The 22,727-nt window shown below is 40.5% G+C and overlaps 3 protein-coding genes across 7 annotated transcripts; all 3 read left to right on the forward strand.

Annotated features, from left to right (window-relative positions):
- The first annotated feature begins 2,786 nt into the window (after positions 1-2,786).
- LOC115670909 (glutamate decarboxylase 4) lies at positions 2,787-6,178 on the forward strand. The gene is made up of 7 exons (XM_030592316.2): positions 2,787-3,015; positions 3,113-3,317; positions 4,275-4,475; positions 4,627-4,841; positions 4,982-5,235; positions 5,351-5,403; positions 5,503-6,178. Exons 1-7 carry the CDS (start codon positions 2,930-2,932, stop codon positions 5,986-5,988), a joined length of 1,500 nt encoding a protein of 499 aa, XP_030448176.1. The 5' UTR covers positions 2,787-2,929; the 3' UTR covers positions 5,989-6,178.
- A 1,154-nt stretch (positions 6,179-7,332) lies between these two features.
- LOC115670615 (non-specific lipid transfer protein GPI-anchored 15) lies at positions 7,333-9,214 on the forward strand. The gene is made up of 2 exons (XM_030591919.2): positions 7,333-7,754; positions 8,886-9,214. The coding sequence occupies exons 1-2, from the start codon at positions 7,403-7,405 to the stop codon at positions 8,900-8,902; spliced, it is 369 nt and encodes a 122-aa protein (XP_030447779.1). The 5' UTR covers positions 7,333-7,402; the 3' UTR covers positions 8,903-9,214.
- A 4,199-nt stretch (positions 9,215-13,413) lies between these two features.
- Positions 13,414-15,838, forward strand: LOC115670910 (uncharacterized). 5 transcript variants are annotated; one of them, XM_056309895.1, is made up of 5 exons: positions 13,414-13,701; positions 13,859-14,046; positions 14,139-14,223; positions 14,306-14,488; positions 15,076-15,838. In XM_056309895.1, exons 1-5 carry the CDS (start codon positions 13,560-13,562, stop codon positions 15,366-15,368), a joined length of 891 nt encoding a protein of 296 aa, XP_056165870.1. In that variant the 5' UTR covers positions 13,414-13,559; the 3' UTR covers positions 15,369-15,838. The 5 variants fall into 5 exon arrangements, with proteins under 5 accessions (XP_056165870.1, XP_056165868.1, XP_056165869.1 ...); XM_056309893.1 differs by having other exon boundaries at positions 13,427-13,701; positions 15,064-15,838; XM_056309894.1 differs by having other exon boundaries at positions 13,430-13,701; positions 13,859-14,037; positions 15,064-15,838.
- The last annotated feature ends 6,889 nt before the right edge of the window (positions 15,839-22,727 follow it).

Consider the following 22,727-nt stretch of genomic DNA (forward strand, 5'->3'; position numbering starts at 1 on the left):
ATAGAAAAACCCATCTAAACGACTCCGAATCGCGAAAATCCATTGTTAATCACAGCCAACAGTTGTGAGTATTGATCAGCACACCGTTTCGCCTCAGCCGATCAAATTTGAGCTCAATCCGAGATCGTTGACTTCAAGTCCGTCGGTTCGTCTAGTCGCATAATGGGTCCGCCGGTCCCCTAGGTGCATCACTTTGGACTCGTGTAAATTTTCTAACCGAGTGCCTCTGACTTCAAATTCGATTGATGAGACTCCATTTGTCCATCGGAGTTGGCGAGAGTTTCACGTGGAGCTAGCTATTGTGCACCGGACTAAGTCCATCTTCATACATCCGTCAAACTATATACCATCGATACTTGAAGAAACAAATCGATTGAGACATGCGACTCTTTACAAACATGCACGAACTCAAAATGTTACCAATTGTGAGGAAATAAGAGTCCAATCGTTTGGTCAACTTGGCTAACCCGGGGTCCATTAGAACCACGAGAAATTTCAAATTCGTGGCACGATTGTTTACGAAGGCAGCAATGACTTCCGTCGCCATTTTCAGGAATATGTCATCGAAGGTATGACCATAATGAATACCATGTGAAAATTCCAACAATTCTGGAAAGTTTTGACGCATGGCCGATTCAAACTTCGCTAATATTTAACAGATTTGACTTCCATTTTCGTGGTCCAAGACGTTCAAGAGTCAGATTTCTAGCGCCATGTGAGGGAAGAACATTCCGGGGGAGCTTGTATCTAGTGAAGGCGACAACCATGTCCGACACAACCTCTCTACTTCCTAACTTAATTACTTAATTTAATCCGTTTGTCAGGTTAAGTACTGATCATATACCGGTGGTGAATTGCGCCTTCCATGGTGATCTGTGAAAGATTGTACTATCCACAATATAAAAAGACACAGACACGAACAACTAGCGGGCGGTGACAATTTTGATGAAGTTTACTTTTTCCTAGTGAACAACAATTTTAGCAAAGTTGCACTGGATTAGATGTATTCACCGGCGTCGCGAAGTACAACAATTAATGTCTTCGAGGCACTTTGCAGAATACTAAAACAATTTCGCCAGCCAAGACTTCAAGCATTAGGGAAGATAAAATTGCGTATTAGAACAGATTTATTGGCTGCATTCCAAGAAACTAGGATTAGGGTTAGATGCTTATTTAACAATTTTGTGTTGAACTTGGAGTTTCAGATTCTTTGTCAACATATTTAATTGCAACTACATTTCTCTAAATTGCACATTGTCGTGAATGTTAATTAAGGACGCGGGTCAGGAATCAATCATGATTTGCCAAGCTTCAAATGACTCGACTCGACTAGTTTTTTTTTTTTTTTGGTCGAGAATGCATCCTTCCATTTCATTTAAGTAGATAAGGTGAAAGTACAACTGAACTGAAATGGGTTTCGGCATACAAAATATCTAAAAGGGATTGAGGGGGATTGGAAACCCAGCACTGAGGAAGAGTCCCGCGAAGTGACTCAACTAGTTTAAAATTTGTGTTTTCACAATGTAAATTAAGTATGTGAACTAACGGAATGCTTGGTAGCAGTAATGGATATGTTTGTAATAGATAAACTCTGGGAGATTTGCTTAATGGTAAAGGTATAAAGATCTATGTATGGAATAGGCATACAATACAGATTCGATCGACCGAAAAGCGAGAATAAAAAGGAGTCCCCCAATGGCCTTAAAAGTTGACTCTCTCCAAATGCGTGTTTAAGAAAAGGTCCAAAAGATAAAATATGTAGAAGATGCCTGAGTGCGAGTGGTCACCTAATCACCCAGTTTATCACACTTAATTAAAGGCTCATCAATCAAGAGAATAAATCCTTTGATGGGGACCAATCTTTAGGTTTCCTTCACACACCCAAACAAGTTTGAAAGTTTCCATTTATATGTCTACACGATTACTCAATTATGTAGTTTTTTGAATCCGTGGCAGTCAATCACAATTCGACGTAACCCATGACTCATTTATGAAAGATCGAAATCTCGTTAGATATGTCTCCTTGTCGAACAGAAACCCGCTTGTGTCTCGTCAATGAGAAATGTCTGTCTAACTCGGTCATGAGTTACCTAAACAAATATAACCATATCTTCGTCTAGTGCCCATAAAAGGATATGATTGAATGCCTTGGCCCAGTGTGAACCGATGTGCAGGAAAAGTTAATACATGCCTCACATTCTTTCTTGATATGTTACGAATAAATTCCTCTCCAAGTCGTCCGATCTTTCCTTGATTTCTCGACCTTTTTGACCCACGAACTCACCCGCCTGGCCGTGGTTGGCTTTCTTTCTTCTGCCTAAAATTCGTTTCTTGTTTCTTACAGGAGGGTTCCGAAAGTCCAACCCGACCCCAAAAGTTCAAAAAGTTGCATTTTGGGTTCTGTTTATGTTTCACAAACTGTAATAAATTTACGTGACTTCAATTGTAAACAGTCATATAGTATAGTTGATTTACGTTAGAATTTCCCGTGACAAATACTAAACCATCGTTACCTTTAGGACAATAGTAAACAAGCATGAACCAAGGTGGGGTTAAGAAAAGGACAAAGGAGAGACGACTTAGGTTTTTCTTTTCTTGCCCGCTTCTCTCTCCCCCCCCCCCCCCCCCCCGGGGGAATTTTCCCATTCCGTGTTTCTTTCCTCGCCATCTAGAAGAGTATATTAATAAAGGAACTCTCGACGAACATGTCCCTTTCCTTATTTCCATTGAGAAGAACATCAAACGTGGGAATACCGTAAACTGAGAGAGAGAGAGAGTCAAAGTACCCGACACAAAACGTGTTTGGCCCCTATATAAACATCAACCTCTTCCCCAAGCAAAACCTCCATTCACAAAACCATTCAAGCTCTCTCTGTCATTACACATTTCCCCTCTCTAAGTTCTCGGCCTTTTATCTTTACAAGCCATCATGGTGCTCTCTAAAACCGCCTCCCAGTCCGACGTCTCCATCCACTCCACCTTTGCGTCTCGCTATGTCCGGAGCTCGCTCCCGAGGTCAGTATTGAGGCTGAGAGCTGTTTTGATCGAACTTCGACGGGTTTGTGAGATTCCGCATGGCTTTGTGAAAGGGCTAACAACAATTTGTGCGCAGGTTTAAGATGCCGGAGAACTCGATACCGAAGGAGGCGGCATACCAGATAATAAACGACGAGCTGATGCTGGACGGGAACCCGAGGCTGAACCTGGCGTCGTTCGTGACGACGTGGATGGAGCCGGAGTGCGACAAGCTCATCATGGACTCCATCAACAAGAACTACGTTGACATGGACGAGTACCCCGTCACCACCGAGTTGCAGGCACGTTGATTGTTCCTTATTTTTGATTTATCGCTCTTTCTTTACCTTGAATATTCATTAACACAGACTATGATGATCAAATGACTGGTTGATCTCTTAGAAGACGACGGCCAAAACCAAAAATCAAATATGTCAAAGTTTTAAAACAATCGTCGCTTGTTTGTTTACTTGGCATCTGACCAACTTCCTCTTTAGTTTATTTGCTGAATTGATCGAGTAATGTTGGATCAATGGCGAACGGACGTTCTAATTAATTATGTCGTTGAATGTGACATTGGTTTTTTAGCCTTCCAATCCTGGGGCCAAATCCACGGGTAACCCAAGTTTTGAGAAATCAGGAGTGGTGTCGCGATCTGCTGGTAATGCTCAAGTGAAACGTGTCGACGTACACTAAATATTGAAAGAGTGAGGCATAGGCCTAGTACAAAATATTAATTAAATGTCGAAAATACTAAATATTGAAAGAGTGAAGCATAGACCTAGGACAAAATATTAATTAAATATTGAAAAAAAGCGTTTGGGCTTGGTCACAAAGTCTATTCACCGTCACTGCACCCCCCTCTCTACTCAGTCAAAGTCGAACATGTTCGGTCAATGTGGTCCGGCGTACAAAACAAGAGGGCTGATTGACTCACTACCACGTAACGTATAAGTTCTCCGTATGAACCACGGTACATACGATGTTGTCAATTCAATTCTGACTATTGCTTATCCTTTCGCAAATATAACGTTGCGTCGAACACTAAATTTGATAACCCGGTATCGGTTCTTGAGGCCTATAACCCAGTACATGTTTTCTAATAATGATAATCGGTTCTTAGATCAGATGGATCTCACTAATGACAGGTTTCTGATATATCCAATGCATATAAAAAATCTAGTTTGATTTTCTGTCTCTTTGGTTCATGTTGTGGTGCTTGGGAGTAACTAGGTATCTTGAATTGCTCTCTGCAACAGAACCGATGTGTGAACATGATAGCGCATCTTTTCAATGCACCGCTGGGAGACTCGGAGACAGCTGTGGGAGTAGGGACGGTTGGGTCATCGGAGGCCATCATGCTCGCCGGGCTCGCCTTCAAGCGGAAGTGGCAGAACATGCGCAAGGTCCAGGGCAAGCCCTGGGACAAGCCCAACATCGTCACCGGCGCCAACGTTCAGGTGAGCCCCCCCTAATTTACGAAATTTAGTTGGCGGCGAATTCTTATTGGGTGCTCGAGAGAGTCGCGGGATGTCGGTCGAAAGGACGAAGAAGAATGGCCAAAGTTTAGAACCTTAATGAATCCTAATGTGTGTCTTGTGTTCCGTCCAGGTGTGCTGGGAGAAATTTGCTAGGTACTTTGAGGTGGAGCTCAAGGAGGTGAAGCTGAGGGAAGGTTACTATGTGATGGACCCAGTGAAGGCGGTGGAGCTCGTGGATGAGAACACCATCTGCGTCGCTGCCATCCTTGGCTCCACCCTCAACGGCGAGTTCGAGGACGTCAAGCTCTTGAACGACCTGTTGCTCGAAAAGAACAAGCAAACCGGGTATGTCGTGTTCCGATGTTTTTTTTTTTTTGGGGGGGGGGGGGAAATTCTCTAAGCACGGACAATCAACATATTGGTCCTTGCAGAAAAAAATGGGAGACTAATGAGGTCATTTGTTGTGTGCTTGCTGTTTGGCGCAGATGGGATACCCCGATCCACGTCGACGCAGCCAGCGGTGGGTTCATTGCGCCGTTCCTGTACCCGGAGCTCGAGTGGGACTTCCGGCTTCCGCTGGTCAAGAGCATCAACGTCAGCGGGCACAAGTACGGGCTGGTCTATGCCGGAATTGGGTGGGTCATCTGGAGGAGCAAAGAGGACTTGCCTGAAGAGCTCATCTTTCACATAAACTATCTTGGTGCTGATCAACCCACCTTCACCCTCAACTTCTCCAAAGGTGAATCCAAATCACATCGTCAATTTTCATTTGAAAGGAAAAGGAGTTTCTTATTATTTTGGCAATGAATGGAATAGCATTCTTAAAAAATCTTTGCACTGGCAACAAACTGCAGGCTCAAGTCAAGTGATTGCTCAATATTACCAACTCATCCGGTTGGGCCAGGAGGTAAGAAAGCTAAGCAGATTGTCAAAATTGCCGGAGTCAAAGTTTCCAGACATCTTGCTTTGTTGGTTCATTTCACTTATTTGCATTTACTGATCATAGGGATACCAAAATGTGATGGAGAACTGCCACGAGAACGCAATGGTGCTGAAGGAAGGGCTCGAGAAGACGGGCTACTTCAACATCGTCTCGAAGGACGACGGGGTCCCCCTCGTGGCCTTCTCGCTCAAGGACAACAGCCGCCATGACGAGTTTGAGGTGTCCGAGATGCTGCGCCGCTTCGGATGGATCGTCCCCGCCTACACCATGCCCGCGGACGCCCAGCACATCACCGTGCTCCGCGTGGTGATAAGGGAGGACTTCTCGCGCACGCTGGCCGAGCGCCTCGTGATGGACATCACGAAGGTGATCCACGACCTCGACGCGCTCCCCGCGAAGATCAAGGCCAAGATGAGCGTCGCCTGCGCCCAGGAGAACGGGAAGGTCAACGGCACGAAGAAGACGGCGATCGAGACGCAGAGGGAAATCACGGATGCCTGGAAGAAGTTTGTCTCGGAAAGGAAGACCAACAAGAACAAGATATGTTAAAGGACCCCCCACCTGACATCTCATAATATTTCATAATCTTCATATAGTTTTGTTCTTTAATTTCCTCACTTTTTGGTTTTCATTTTCGTCTTCTTTCTTCTTCTTTCGTCGTTTCAATAAGTTGATCGATGCCATTTAAGAGTGATGTATGCGACTATTTTTTGAGATGTATAACACAATGATATGACTAGTTTTATTGTGCTTATTTGAGCCACTCGCTCCTCTTTGATTCGTTATTAGTGCAAGCATGAGGGAAGGTGGATCAGTGTCTCCTCTTACTTTATTTGCCCATCTACTGAATTCTGTTTCTCAGCATGATCAAAGCATACCAGAGCATGAAAACATGCTGAGACCATAGCATCTAGAAGACTAGGGATAAGGGTGATTTTGACCAACTAATCATCACTCAACACATGTCACTACTATACCGACGGGTAAGTATAACGCAAACCAGACGGGTACCTAGCACTCGATTTGACGGGACATTTATTTATTGAACAAATTAATCTGACACTTTTTTGCTGTTTCATTAGACACACAACGGTGCTACCACTATTACATGTATTGGTCCATGACACAGTGCGAATGACATGCCTTTTAACCACCTTTGATCATAAATTGTCACTTGTTAATACCGTTTGATGACTCTTCAAAAAAGATATATGGAAAGAAATATGAGACTCGAGTAATTTTCTCTTGCACATTTTTTCTCTCTAAGAGTCATCTTCTTTCGACTTTAAAGCTCAACCAACTTTTTTCTCTCAACAATTTTCCTCGTTTCCAATGCTAACTTAAGCATTGGAAGGCCAATTCGGGTACAAATCCTAGGTGCTTTGAGCCGATTATTGTTATGCAAACTGATTTCCCAGCGAAGTTTCAGACTATGCTCGTGATTTCCAGTTCTTGCATCAACAACTAGAACAACAGCTCTAAGGTTCGCATGATGTAGAAAAATTCGAAGCGTGAACTCACCCCACTCAGACACAATGATTCAATCGGCACAGAAGCGGGGCAGGGCCTGAAGATAGACAATGGGAAAGAATCGAGCCCCACCGCCGCCACCTTAGTGAAGTGGGATTCGAAGTGGATCACCTTGGAAGAATTCAATTGGTTTTCACATGAGGAATTGGAGAACGTAATCATGTCAGCTTCATTTAAATCGTCAAATACAATCGTTTCTGCTCGAATAAAGACAGTGGTAAGGCACGATTGTTGTGGTGTCCGATCCATAAATTTAAGCAAAATACATACAAGTGAGCCTCCAAGACTCCAAGCCCCACCAAGCCTCTCACCAACCCCACTAACGTGCCACTGCCCCACCAAATTTCCCAAGTCCATATATATATCTTCCTTACCCGTTCCTGAATGCGCACCTTCATCAAAATCTATCTGAAAGAAGATTTAAGACGAATAAATGGCCGCCAAAGCCAGGGGGTGCTCTTGTCTAGTCACCTTGGTCCTCTTCTTGGTGTCCTCAATGGCTTCTCTTCAGGAAGCCATTGCCGCCGGCGAGTGCGGGAAAATGCCCATAAGCACCGCGGCGGTGAGCCTAAGCCCGTGCCTGAGCGCGGCTGGGAATGCGAAGGCCAAGGTCCCGCCGGCTTGTTGCACCAAAGTCGGCGCGCTCATCACGACCTCGCCGAAATGCCTCTGCGCCGTTCTCCTGTCTCCTCTGGCCAAGCAGGCTGGGATCAACCTCGGAATCGCTATCACCATCCCCAAGAGGTGCAACATCAAGAAACGACCCGTTGGAAAGAAGTGTGGAGGTAAGTTGCATATTTTGATCAATTTGTCTATACATGAAAATAAAATTTATTACACATGATAGATTGAGATACACCTGTTGGAATAAACAACACCGAAGTTGATTACTTACATGGTAACATAAATACATATATATTAGTTAAAATTAATAGTCTCGGCGCCCCCAAACCACACACACACCACACCACCTCCCCCCCCCCCCCCACCCCCTGCGGCGCCGAAATTCTCAGTCCACGATTGGTCGTTAAGCTTATTAAGTTACATAGCTTATAATTAAAAAGACAATATGTAGGTTGACATAGTGGCTAGTTCATACACATTTTCTGTACTCTAGACTAAGTATTTTAGGAGAAAATTATTCAAAAAGTCTTAAACCTATTGTACGGTAGCTAATTCAGTCCTAAATTTTTCAATTATATCAATTTAGTTATTTGCCAAATCAGTCCTAAACCTTTCAATTGTGTTGAGTTGGTCCTAAACCTTTTAACAAATTGTCAATATACTCATTCCGACTAATTTTGGTTGGAAATCGCTGACGTAGCGATCCAATCAGCGCAGGCGATTCTACATGGCGCGATTGGTGCTAACGTGAACAATTGTTTAATTTTTTAAAAAGAATTTCTAATTTTTTATTGATTTTTTTCTTCCTAGAGTCGGCGAGGCCCCCCGCCCCAGGGTGAGGACTGCAAAGCCCTCTTTGACCACAACAAGGGCGGGCAAGGGCTTCGTGGCCCTTGCCTAGAGGCCGATGACCCTCATTGGCCCTCGCCCAGTAGCCGGCGACCTGTGAAGAAAAAAAGCAAACAAAAAAAAATTTGGAATTTTTTTTTTAAATTATTAAAAATTACCTATGTCAGCACCAGTCAGCGTCGACTGTTCTACGTGAGCGCGGCTTTTAGGATTTGTTAAAAGATTTAGAATTAGATCCGCAAATTCTTAGAAATTTTAGGATTCAATTGACACAATTAAAAGATTTAGGAATGAATTGACCGTTGTATAATATGTTTAAAACTAAATCGACACAATTACACATTTAGGACAAATTTAGGACTGAATTAGATGTTAGAACTTTTCGAACACTTTTCCCAACACTTTAGCTATTCTTATCTCTAATAATTGCAATCTTCATGCAGGGTACACTGTTCCATAAGAATGATACAATCCTGGCTCGAAGATCATGCGCAACCTGCTCAGCTTTTATGGCAAAAAGCTTGGAAATGCTAGATAAAGTATCCGTACGTGGAGGGCTTGCATTATTATTATCATTGATCAATTTGTCTCTGCAGTACAATATATCATCTTCCCCTTGTATTGGAAACTTCACTCTACCCCACTTGCAGTTGTCACATTGTTTTGCAAGTTAATTTTATAAACTGTTCTGACAATAATTAGCATTACTCCCTTAAGGTATGAAAATATATTTAATAATACTAATATATATATGTTTATTATTTCAAGTCAATTTGATTAGGTTTGGCATGACAATATTAGGGTTTTCTCGCGAACACGATAAAAACTGACTTATAGTTTCCCTCTTGCAGTATTCTTGTCCAGATTGATGTTGTGACATTAAGATGTTGATCTTTGTTTTTTACAGCCGTAAATCGAAGTCTATTATTAAAAACCGATGAAGCAAATTAAAAATTTCAAAATATGAAGACTCAGATTATTGAAGGTGTGTTTCTTATGAAACAACTTTCGACATGATCTGCTAATCGAAGGGGTTGTTAGTACCATCGTTGCACCAACTCACATGCTTCTGATAAGGGTCGGAATTTGGGAGGGAGCAAAAGAAGTCAAATCCGATTATGTCTGTTAAACGCAACCGTGGCTAAATGCGATAGGGAGAAATTACTCAATCAATTCTAAAATAATTGTACGGATATCAATTCAGTTTTAAATTTTTCGATTTTGCCAATTTAGTCTTAAACTTTTGTGAGAAATTCCAATGAAATCCTTTTGGTAAATTTTTACCGGAAATGGCTGACGTGATAGTTAGCTAAAAAGGAATAATGCAGATGTACAAGGGACTCAGGGAGCCCGGTCCAATATGATTGGGTTTGCTAGGGAATGGCACAAGTGAGGTGGTGTTAGACCAGTGACCACAGATGCTTTCATGCTCATCATGCCTTTTTCAAGACAACGGAACTATGGTTGGCCTCATTATGCTCATTCTAAAATTCACACATCCCCAACTCCAAAGCACTCTTTTGCTTGCAAGGCTGAAAGAAATATAACGAAGTGCCTCAATTTCATGAATGCCCTCAACAGGGAAAAAATTATAATTTGCGACCATCACTTCATGTCATTATGTTCGCATTATTTTTATGTTATATTACTAAAAGCCGATTTGAAGCGGACTACTTGCGTACATTTATTTCCCATCATTTGCTAATGAAAAAAGCAATTTTCATGAGTCATCTAAGGATTTAGCCGTGTGTAAAGTAACGTGAAGGTTCCGTTTATTTCGAGGTCAATATGATATTTTAGAAAAATATTTTTTAACTCTAAAAGATATTCCTTGGATCCGGAGGGGGATTTCAATGGATCTCTTAACTCTAAAAGATAGCTACAAAGTTATCTTTCTCGAGCACTTAGTTATCTTGACTAAATGATCTGTATATTATTATGCTCTGTTTAATCTGTTGCTTGTTATTGCTGCCTCTTTGCTTTTACGGATGTGATTGCTTTAGCAAGATCACGGTGATTTGAAGTCGAGTTTCGTTGAGTACTTTACACGAACATCTGGTGAGCCAAATATGGAGACCATCACGTATACCATTTTAGCCATCTTCATAGAACAAAGCCTAGTGTAGTTGTGATAGGCTTTAGGACTCATCTAATTTGAACTATTCCCCGTTCAAAGTTTTGTTAGGTACTATTTTGCCCGCGTTTGAATGATCAATCTTATGTTCACTTTATTGAGGAGCTTATCATTTTGTTTTCTTTTGATGATAAAAAAAATATTGTTCTTCATTTTACATATCTACATTTCCAGAAAGACCGCTTTTTAGATTAAATGTTTTAATTTTTCTTCATCTACTTTAATTCTAATGATTCTTTATGTATCTGTTTCTTCTTCTTGATTTTTCTAATAATTTAAAGGGATAATGACGCAAATAGTTCTTGAACTTTGACCCAATATACAATTTGGTCCCTAAACTTTTAATTTATTCAATGTAGTCCCTGAACTTTAGGCTAGTGTTCAATGTGGTCCCTGAACCTTTATTTTGTTCAATGTCATCCCTTAACTTTTTATACATGTTCAATTCAGTCTCTAAACTATATAAAAATGTTCAATGTAGTCCTTGAACTTGAATTAATGGAAAATACTACATTGAATATTTTCATATAGTTCAGGGATTGAATTGAACATGTACCAAAAGTTCGGGAATGACATTGAACAAAATAAAAGTTTAGGGACCACATTACATATCGGGTTAAAGTTCAAGGACTATATTGAACAAATTAAAAGTTCAGAGATCAAATTGCACATTGGACCAAAGTTCAGGAATTGTTTGTGTCATTTTGCCTAATTTAAAAACCGCGCAACACGTAAGTAAACGTCTAGTATAATAAGACGGGTCTACAAAATTTGACATGTCAAGTGACTATCTCGGACCATAAACTTTATTTTTTTCAAAAAAAAATGAGTTATACTTGACATTTAAATGATCATTTTCATTTCATCACTCGGTACAAATTTAGTAAATCATATTATATCTAGCATTACTCTATTAACTTTCCACTCTGTCCCTCTTGCTCATTCTCCATTACAGATTGTTCATTGGTTGTTTTGTCCACTAATTTTGAAAGGCTTGACATTATTAACCACCAAGAACAGTACTAAGCACCAAAGTCAATCCAGCTGTCCATGGGCCTAGAGCCATCATTGGCTGTAACAAGAAATCAAGAGGTAACATTTCCCAAAGTAAATACACATCAAGTCTCTTCTATCGTGCTTATCCGGTCTAAATGCGACTGACCAATCAAAATGACCACCCGAAAAGATGGTCCCACACAACCACCCTCTCCTAATTTTCTTGATACACCCTTACATTATCTGTAGATCCATATAAGATTAATGTACATCTCCTATTCATGCACATCTGCAAGACAAGATTGGAGTCCTAGACTCTAGTGTGGACTCAACTATTTTACTTAGAACTGTGGTTGAGTCAACTGGAGTGAGTCAAACATGACCCTCTCTCATATTATAGTACCTCGCTAATAATGAAACCTAGCCTATCAAACGTGATGCTCTTACACTCGAAATAATCGGAGGAAGATCCTTTTTATTGCGCAGGGTGCTTCTCTCGATATCTCGTTCAATCTCGACCATTGATGTACATAAATGGGTAAACCTCAATTCTGTGGTTAAGCCATTAAAGGGATGAATCATCTTGCTGCGCAGATGACTTACCCAGGCTACATCTGAGGCTATGGGGCACTCGCGGCAAAGGAGTTTGGAATAATTCTAGCTCAAAAGGAAGAAAGGGTATTAACCTTACACTCGATCTTTTGTTATTATGAAAAATGGTTGCTGCTGATGTGTTGACATATCAGTGCCACGTCATCACTAACTAGACAAATTGGTGATAACATGCTTGTAGCGTCGACTACTTGGTCCAGTAAAATTGTATCGCGTGACCCGGCTTTGCCTTGTTGAGGTCATGCCAACCCAAGACAACCACATCATTAGGGCTATGCGACTATGACAACGCATGACTTGGGTTTCACTACGCCACCATAGATCCAGTTAGGGTTGTGCGCCGCAGTGGTCGTCGCCACAACTGCGTAGGGTCATAAGATAAGTCCAACCTAGGAGATCATCTTGTTCCCCAACAGGACAAATACATCAAGCCGTAAAGGTGCGCTACATTCTCGACTGTACATTTGTTTACTTCGTAGTATTTTATGTATTCTTCTGACTTGGATATCAAAGGATTCCTGAAAGTCCAACTCAGGGACTTCTTCCGTGTCGTTTATAGATTTCAAGTCAAAGGGCCATGACAAATTTGCGTTTCTTAGCAACATAAAAATAGGACAATGGTAATGCTTTCCACCCAAGTTTCTTCAGTTTCTTCCCAACACAATTTTCTAAGTCGCTTTCTGCAAACTACCATCCATAGAAAATTCTCGTGAAATTTGAATTCGGGGTTTCCCCAATTGCCGGAACCGGTAAGCTACATAAAAATATCCAGGCTACCCATACCCGACCAATGCGAATCAAGTCCAGAAACTCACCTGAAGTCCAACGTATCTTGCGAAATTTCTTTCTTTTCTTTTGATAAAACATTAATGTGCAGTCGTGATGACTGATATGACCCCACCATGGGAGAGAATGCGCAGAGAAAGAGAGAAAAGCATTCACATCCCAAACCCTAAAAGGGGAAACGGTTGGTGACCATATCAGAAGGGATGCAAAAAGGAAAAGCTGAAATTTTGAATTGTGTCTCCACATTACATTGCACCCGCACACACACCAGTCTTCGCTTTACATGCAGGAAGCAATCATATCATAACCTCGCAATTATTTAGTCCCCCACATTACTCACTAGCCCCTCCAAAAAAATAAAGTTTTAAACAATGATACGTACCAAAAAGTGGCCCCATACATTTCCCATATCCCAAGAAACACCCACTTTCGAGCTCTTTTTCTCCTTCCCTTGCCGTTGACTGACCCCCGATCCGTCCAAAATCATGTCATCCCACTGTTTTTTTTCTTGTTTTCTCTTGCACTCCTGCAGATAAATAGGTCATGAACAATACCCACATGACCCAGTATTCACTAGTGCATCATTCAAATGGTGATTGAGTCGGACATGGGTACTAGCGACCCTCACTCTCGCTCTTACACTAGTCACACTAATTGTAATAGCCCACACTGTTCTTCCCTAGGTTGGGATCTCCATAACCTTGGAGTTCTCAACGCAGACATGTCTTTAGGTACTCCTTTTTCTTTCTTTGTCCCTTCTTTTTCTTCGTGTCTGTTTCGGTTGCTTTCACTGTTTTTGTCTGTCGTGCTTCCTTGGGGTTTATATGTGGTGAATTGAGCTCTCAAAGTTCTCCATTATTATCTTTCATTCCTCTCATCCTGTGGAAGTAATGTGGAGTGCAGTCATGGGCAGCACCCCGCCCTACTTCTCGGACTTGGACTCAGATCACAACCTCTCCACGGGCTACCTTGAGGACGCCTTGCTCGAGTTTGGCGACCGGTCGAAGCGGCGCCGGCTCTCGTTCTGCGGCAAAGACCAGACCAAAGAATTCAACGACCGTGCACTGGTGAGAAACTTTAGTGTCCTCGAGCAAGAGTACGAAAACTGATCGGTCCCAGCTCATCACATTATTTACAGGGAAGATGATTGTTGATTCTTCTTGGGCAGGGCTACTGGAATTCGACTTGCAGATGGGGTGTCGACGAGAATTACAATGGCATGAGTGAAATAACCAGTTTCACCGGATTCTCAGGTGTTAGATCGTTTTACTCCTTGGATCACGATGGTTTTGTAGTGGTGGTTGCTGATAATGTTTTTGAATTACGATACTGTAGATGAAATGGGGAGTTCAAGGAGCAGGACAAGCGAGGACACTAGCTTTTTTCCTGAAGTTAAGATGCAAGAGGACGTCGTGTCGTCGCTGGATTCCTCCTCGCCGTTCAAAGAGTCGTCGTCACGCACCAAGTCCGGCACTGACAAAGAAGGCCAATTCGCTCTCGATGCCATGCCTTTGTCTGGTACGTAAAAGTCTCTCTCTCACGACATGCTCAATCTAAAGCACGATAATTATGTAGATATTCTTTGACGGTCAGAACCGAAATTACTTCACAAACAGATGGCGCACGCTACGCAATGATCACCTAACGCCATTTATGCACTAGATTATTTTTCTCTAAAAAATAATGCCAGTTACATTAAGATTTGGTTTATAAACTAAAGTTGGTATATTCCGACCAAAAAAAAAAACTAAAGTTGGTATATAAAATTATGTGACAGAATTGTTACTGGTGTTAAATTATAATCAACTTATTTAAAGGATAAATAATAAGTTATCACATCACTGGGTTTAGTATTATTATAAACCGATTTTATGTGGTCTATAGAATTATTACATCATTATACAAGTCGTATTGGGATGGTCCCATGTGAGGTGATAAAATCTTGCGGGGTGGGTATTTACATTTCGAGATTATCTTTCTTTCTTTTTACAAGTAAGGAGAAAAATCACGCCATTTTCGTATGAACTGTTTTTTCGACTTTGAGAAAAACCCAGGTACTGATTTTGTTCTTCCTTTTCTGAAAATGAAAAAAGAAATGGGTGCAGGATACGGCGGTGAGAAGCGGAGGAGGCAGGAGAGGGTGGTGGTGACGAGGGTGGTGTACCCATTTGCGGTGGTGAAGCCCGGCGGTGCCGACGGGGACGTGACGTTGAACGACATCAATGAGAGGCTGCTCATGCCGCCAACCAGGCCGGTCCGGCATCCGGTCGGGGACTTCGCCTGTCGACCCTGCGTGTCCCCTCATGGTCCTGGCCTCTCCGGAAAAGCTGTCGTCGCTCTCACCCGACTCCACACTCAAGGACGAGGCACCATCACCATCATTCGCACCAGAGGCTAAATTGATCAATTAAAAAGAAAGCAATATTAGTTGTCGCTACCCAAAAACAAAAGTTGGGCGAATATTTCCATCATATTATCAATTCTGCTTTTGAAAAAAGGATTCATTTACAAAATTAATTTACAAAGTGACGTGCCAATTTCTTGTCGAGTGCTTGGTTCGACCTATTGCTAGTTAGTTACGTCACTTTGTAAATCGATAATTTGTGAATTAGTCTTTATATATCTAGCATCGATCTTTCTCACGCCAATCGGCAATTGGCCGGGCGGGAGAGAGAGGCAAACGGGAGTATCTAAATCATTTCGGTTTGGCTTGAGTTGTGCTTGTACGGCTTGATGTATATACGACGTAATGGCGATGTAATTTTTGTTTGCGATTGTACAGTTTATTTCATGCGTGGCTTTTAGTATAATTAAGCTCAGCATTAGCTAGAATGCCAGAAAGGTTATGTTTATCTTATTTGTCTCCCATTTCTTTCTTCTTCTTCTTCTTCTTTATTTTTATCTTTTGATGGATCTATCGCATTCGATATGGACTTCAACTTCATGGGCAAAAGAGAGGGAATAGAAGAATCTGAGAACTCGGAAGGTTGCGTGAAGAAGAAAAAAGCTTGGAAAGAGTTAAAGAGCAAAAGATGAAAAAGCAAAATTAGAAGATGGGGCAAAAAAAAAAATAAGAGAAAAAAGAAAAAGAGAGGACAGTGCTTTTTGTGAATTGTAGTTCGTGCAAAAGAGATATTTGGAGGCAAAAGGGGTGACCCACAATCTCTGCAACATATTTTAACATAAAAAAGATTGATAGAATGCTCCAATGCTCTGTAGACCTTTGATGTTCTTTACTTTACAAAATCTGGGTTAAATCTCGAAATTCAAAAAAATATCATATTATTGCAACGTAATGCTTTTTGAGTCATTTTAATATCGACTCATTTAGCTTTATTTTTGGGAAATAAATAAGAGGTTGAAAATATTTGAACTCGGGACATTCTGTTATGATATTATATGAGATTTTGCGGGATTATTGGCAATTGTTCTAAGATCTTAAATGAAGGTGCGGTTTCAATATTTATATATTTAACAATAATGATGAGTACACAGCATGCATATGTATTAGGTTAAATTATTGAGCTCCAACGTAGCAGTTATGTGTATCCTACGATTTTTTTTGGGTAAAATAGTTAGGCCGCCGGCCACCGCCAATGTAGCCGCAATTAATCAATATCTGCCTTGACCTTGAGGCACCTTGATTCGACAACTACATGGTTGTTGAAGACACCAGACCGATCCTTTCCTCTGAATTGTCTGCAGGGACTGAATTAGTCTAGTAGTTTGACTGTGGAATAGCAGATTTTCAGTTTAGAAGCTGCACAAAATCATGCTTTAACTTCATTCTTCCGATAATTGTTAATTGCCTAATAAATACCCTTTTAAGGCACTCGCAATATAATCTTGAAAATATAACTTCTTTAGAGATGCAAAAGCTTAAAGATGTTGTACGTGCACGACGAATTGTACCAAGTCTACTTAGATAACGGTGTGTGCATAATCATGTACTCCAAAATATGAAGTTTTTCCAAACTTTATTAGATTGGGAAATTATTTTGTATCCTTATGGCGTTATTAGATTGCACTTTTAGTAAAATTTTTAGAGTAATTTGCACTTTCTAGGAAATTTTATAAATTGATCCTATATATTTGAAGTTTTGGACCATACTAACAATTAAGATTCGGCCGGATGAATAAAATACCTAGAATTTACTTAAATATTGTTATGCTTTGAAAAAATTACACAAAAAAACAAAATTTAATTTTTCTCTTTTCTCTCTACCTACTGTTGCGCCGATCCTAGACACCCATAATCGGCAGAATTGGTGGCTCATCCCTTCTTGATCTTGACCATCAGTCACCACCATCGTACCATCACAATCTAAAAGTTTAAACCATTAGATGGAAAAATTTGATTCAGGACCTTTTGTGTCGACATAATGTGAGATTTTATAGAACCATTGCAAACCGTTATAAAAGTTTTAAGCTGTTAAATATATGCGTGTTTTAACATATAACTATTCTAGCATTTCTCTCCCTCCGTGCGCATATGTATCATGAAAAAAAAACATTAAAATGAATAACAAAGACTCACCATATTTGACATTCTCAAAATTTAAGATGCTCATCGGGCTCAGCTGCTCAGGCAACCTTGGTTATGGGATAGCTGGAGGTCATTCATAATCTTGTCTTCATATGCATCACACGCCAAATCTAGTGGTCAACTACCCCCACCCGAAAGAAAGAAAAGAACAATAATGACGTCATTATGTACAATGAATATAGGGACTTTCAAAGCACGCGATACTGAATATAAAAATAATTGGCCTACTGGTGGCCACGGGATTGCAATTGGAGTTAGGTTAAATAATTCTTGCGCATGATGTTGCCATGCGATGTCGTCTTCTTCGTAGGTCAACCCCACTTTCAACGCCCCTGCAAATCTCTAGACAATATCCAACACGAGGGACCTCCTAGTATGACCCGTGGATCTTTCTCCAATTTATGGATTTTTCTATGTCGTGACTTGTAATTTTCTACATTTCTTTTGTTATTATGGAACTATTTCATGTCGTTTTCGACATTCAAATTCACTTTTTTTTTTCTCTAGATTTTGAGTAGGGGTGACCGGTTTGAACCAGAAACCGATGACTCAGTCCAATGAAACCGGCTACTTTTTTTATTTCCACTACTTGATGCCATCTGAAACTGGAATTGTGTGCAATTTGAGCCAATGCGATGACGAATCGATGCAGACTGATCAAAACATGCCGACTACACATGTATTAATAACGTCTATGATGGAAGTAAAAAAAAGAAGAGACCCATAAGAAAGAATTTTACTGGTATTAAGTATTACTCCCTTGTTTAGTTGTATATTGGTAAGTCTAGAACATCAAATTATTTCTTGTGGGTGGTGTTAAGTATTACCCCCCTTGTGGAAAGCAAATGGCGATGAGTGGTGATTGGATGAGACTCGAGAAGTTGAGAGGATTGAAGTACTTTACTTAGGGTTTAGTTCACATTTTACTAATTTTTTTGAAGGAATAAAAAAATAAAAATATATATGTAGTTAGTCCAATTCCTCCTTAGAATCGGGAAGGGGACTGCCTACTTTTTGAAATCGAAAATCGGACTAACACTCCCGGGAACCAAACCTAACCAGCCAATTTGGTCCGGTCTTAGCGATTTCTAGTTTGGTCGATCCATTTTGCATACTCTTAGTTTTGAGGCTGTTGTTTTTTTAAGGAAAATTTGACCCATTTTTTAGCACTGGTTGGAGCCGCCACTTGCTATTGATTTCTTATTTATGATATTCATTTTCAATCTAGGATTTATTTCCGAATTTTGAAGAGCATATATTTACTTAGATAATATGACATCTTTTCTACATTTTAGAAACTTATTGTTAAGAGAGACTTTTTCTTTATTTGCGTCTTGTGAATGTTATGTGAATTTGCTCGATTTTGTTGCGCAAGATGATTTCCTTAGCTTTCATTTGTCGGGTTTAAAGAGACTATGGACTAATGCTTCTCTGCCCTTTCATATTGCCATTACTTCTCCTAAAAAAATTTAGGAGCACGATCATAATCGCCCGGCTATGTGGTAGGAAATTGGTACAACAACCCATCGTCATGATACTTTTTTTTAATTCAAATTCATTAGTATTGGAATCGTATTCACAACTCGTAAGTATGTGATCACCCAATCACCAGGTCGATCCAAGGATGTGTTAGTTTTCTTTTTTTATTTTATTTTAAAGAGGACCTTTTAGTATGATTTATTTACTTCTCAATCAATTGATTTTATATGCCATTTCAAATTAGACATAAAAATTTCCAATTATTGTTTTCTTTATAAGATTGTCAAATGGTGACTTTTTTTCCAAGCAAAAAAAACAAAAACAAAAATAAGGCAGGCATGTTATAGCTGGAAGGCACATCATCATGTAACGCCATGTGCACCCACTTTAGTGGAAAAATGGCAACGATTGATGTGGATTAGTCGCTTGTCCTTTTTAACATATCATTTTATATTTAATTAATCGGTGCAGGTGAAGCAACTTTTGACCTTTGTGCCTTCGATTCATTTTTTTATTGTTCCCGTCATTTGATCTTTCTCTTCAAAAAGGGACAAGTCACTGACCCCGATCAATGGATATGCCAAAGTGTGAATCGTTGATATATCTTACTTTTGGTCAATTAACTTTAATTTATTCGATAAAATATATTGTCGATATATCGACGAAAGTTCTTTTATTTAACATTTACACACTAATTTGTACCGGAGAATCTCCTTTAGCCAAAAAAAAGAGAAAAAAGAAAAAAGAACTTGGAATCTTCGTTCATTCTTGTACCTTTGGGTTTCAGCAATATTAAGAACTGTGGAGCATAAGGAAAAGTAAATTTTTTCATGGAATTCTGGACACGATGCTTTAAATATGCCCTTATTTTAGTCAACAATGACCAATGTGTCTCTTCTCTTTTTCTTTGACGAATTAGCCAAAAAAAAAAAAGTAAAAGTGAGAAAGAGTGAGTTTATAGGTAAACGTGAGAATATTATCTTCACCTTTTACTTTTCCATCGCCGATAATAACGACAAGGATTTTTCTATAATATAATCCAATTTTTGTCCAGGCTTTTTATGACGTTGGAATATACCACCTCATGACGTTAGCCTTCGGGTAGGTTATAGCAAGATGCAATTGCATTAGAGGATTTTTTGTTCAATAATCAGATGTGGATGTTCATATTTCATCAATTGCGTGCTAAATATTACTAGCCGGGTCATCTGTATTGGGTAAATGTCTATACTTAATCGATTTATGGAACTTACATGATGCTTTTATGAGCCTCCACATTGTCGGATCTCTACGTCCATACCCCTAAAACATTAAAAATAAAAATAAAAGTTGCACCGAAAATTGAAATTTTACGGGATGCTATCAAATTCAAAGTTTGTTTATTGGCAATTATAAAACTTTACTAGAAAATATAATTGAGTCTTAAACTACTCAAATGATGGTATAAGGTTCTCAATACAACTGTAGATGGAATCCTATATAGTATACCAGTAGTTAGTTATTCAATAGCATATAAAGGATTATCATCCTCTACATATGATAATTTCGCATCTGCAAATATGAGAATAAAACATAAAAAGTACAACACGCGACTCATGGAAAATAAATTGAACACTCTTTAGAACATAGATTGAGAAAGAATTTCAGGAACTAAGGCTCCGTTTATTTCGCGTAAAATTTTTTATCGAAAAATATTTTCTTTATTTTTCGACATTTAAATCGCTTAGGAAAATGATTCGATAAAAGGAAAATGACCTGGGTGTGGGTCCATTGAAGCCGGGCCCTAGTCCACAGAGGCTGTGACATCCTCAATTTGGACCGAGACTATCAAAGGAAAATGACCATGGAATTGGCGAGCGGTCCGATCCGAGGGTCAGTAATGGAACGGATAGTATGGTCAGAACGAGTGTATAGAGGGTTGGTCATGGCTCGATCGAAGGATTGTCCATAAATTGGCTAAGGGATCGACAAGGGAATGACTCCCCAATCACGCAAATCGATTAGAGTGATTTGACCATGGATCGATCTTTCGACCATAAACAAATGGAAGACCAAGTTAATGGCTTTATTAGAAACTTATCTTGCAAGTTAACTAACTTATCTTGTAAGTTGGCTAACTTACCTTGCAATCTTGCAAGTTGGCTAACTTCATAACAACTTGGCAAGATGGCCTATAAATAGAGGCACCAACCATTTATTCTCAACTTTCACCACTCATTTCCCTCTTCCTCTCTCCCTCACGCCACTCACTCTCTAGGCCGTCCTATCTCCTTTGGGCCGCGCCCTTGCCCGCGCCCATGCCCGTACCGCGCCATGTTACTCGGTTTGCCTTCAGGCCATTGCCGGCCATCAACCTTGGAGGGTTGTAAGTAGACCTACTAAACTTTGGTTAGAGCGTTGCTTACGTTGTTGGGCGAGTCATGTTCTTGTTGGACTTGCCTGATTTCCGTATTTGTGGAATGCTTGTTATAGCTTGCCATACATATTTATGCATTTTGTAAGGTTTGCTCATGTATGAATGCACATCCTGGGCCATGAACGAGTCTTTCTTGGTTTGGATCAGCGTCGAGGCGTGTCGAAACAAGCCTTGCTCGAATAGTCGATATTGAGGTGTTCCGATCCAAGCCTTGCTTGGTGTAGGTCGGTGCCATGACCGGTCTGCTCGGGCCACAAACTTGGTTTCATGCCAGGCATGATTTAAGACTTTAGTGGCAATATGACATGATAACACACTTTGTGTGAAGTATTTAAGTTGGTATGTTACTTGTCGGCATGGTCGCACGAGGTAAAAGAATAGCCGTCACTCTTGATTAGAGGATGTTGCCTGATTAAGTTTGGATGAAAAGCCGTCACCCTTGGATCAGGGGATGTTACCTAGAAAATTTCCGGAAGAACCGTGCCAACGGTTGAGATAATGAATCCATCATGTACATATTTTGATTGAGATGTTGTTGCTTAAATAGAAAGGCAAGCATCTTTGCTGTTGATCTGCTATCAATTGATGTGGCTATGACATGTACTTTATTCGATGGCAAGGCGTCCTTCTATCCGGAGTTTAGTGAGTTTTACTTACTGAGTCCTCGACTCACTTTGTTTTTTTTTTTATAGAATTATAGGCATGGAAGTCTCACATTAGTTTTTGGAGCTGTGGTCACGCTAGAAAAGATAGAAATTTCCCCCAGCCTACGTGGATACATGTAGTGTGTTGAAAAGGGAAAAAGACCCGTAGAAAGGGGCTTGTAAAATACACTCATGTATTATATATGTCATCCTGTAAGTATAAGGTTTGCTCATGGTGCTTGTCTTAATCTCGTTGTTTGTTTGATTGTCCCGAGTTTATGCTTCCACTTGTTTGTAACGATAAGATAAAATTAAACGGGACATCATGCTCTTAATGAGAAGATAAAAGAAACGGGATGGCGACGCGCCTGAAACGTCGCATTAATAACCCTGAGGTTAGGATGTGACAGAGGCTAGGTTTGAGAACCCAGTGCTAGGTGCTCAGGTCCCGGAGGGCCATGCCCAGGTACCTGGCTCTTGCCCTCAAGTCATTGGCGTCCGGGTTAGGTCCACGGAGGCTAGACTAGAGACCCCAGTTCGGTGCCTGAGCCCGAGTCCATCGAGGTTGGGCCCAAGTTTACAGAGGTTGGGCTTGGGACCCTGATGCTCATGCTCGGGTCCCCAATTGCCATGCTCGGGTACCTAACTCCCTCGCCCAAGTAATCGCTGCCT

Source organism: Syzygium oleosum, unplaced genomic scaffold, assembly GCF_021117445.2.
Source record: "Syzygium oleosum isolate NSW1041296 unplaced genomic scaffold, Sole_v2.1 Sole_v2.03, whole genome shotgun sequence".
NCBI lineage: Eukaryota > Viridiplantae > Streptophyta > Magnoliopsida > Myrtales > Myrtaceae > Syzygium > Syzygium oleosum.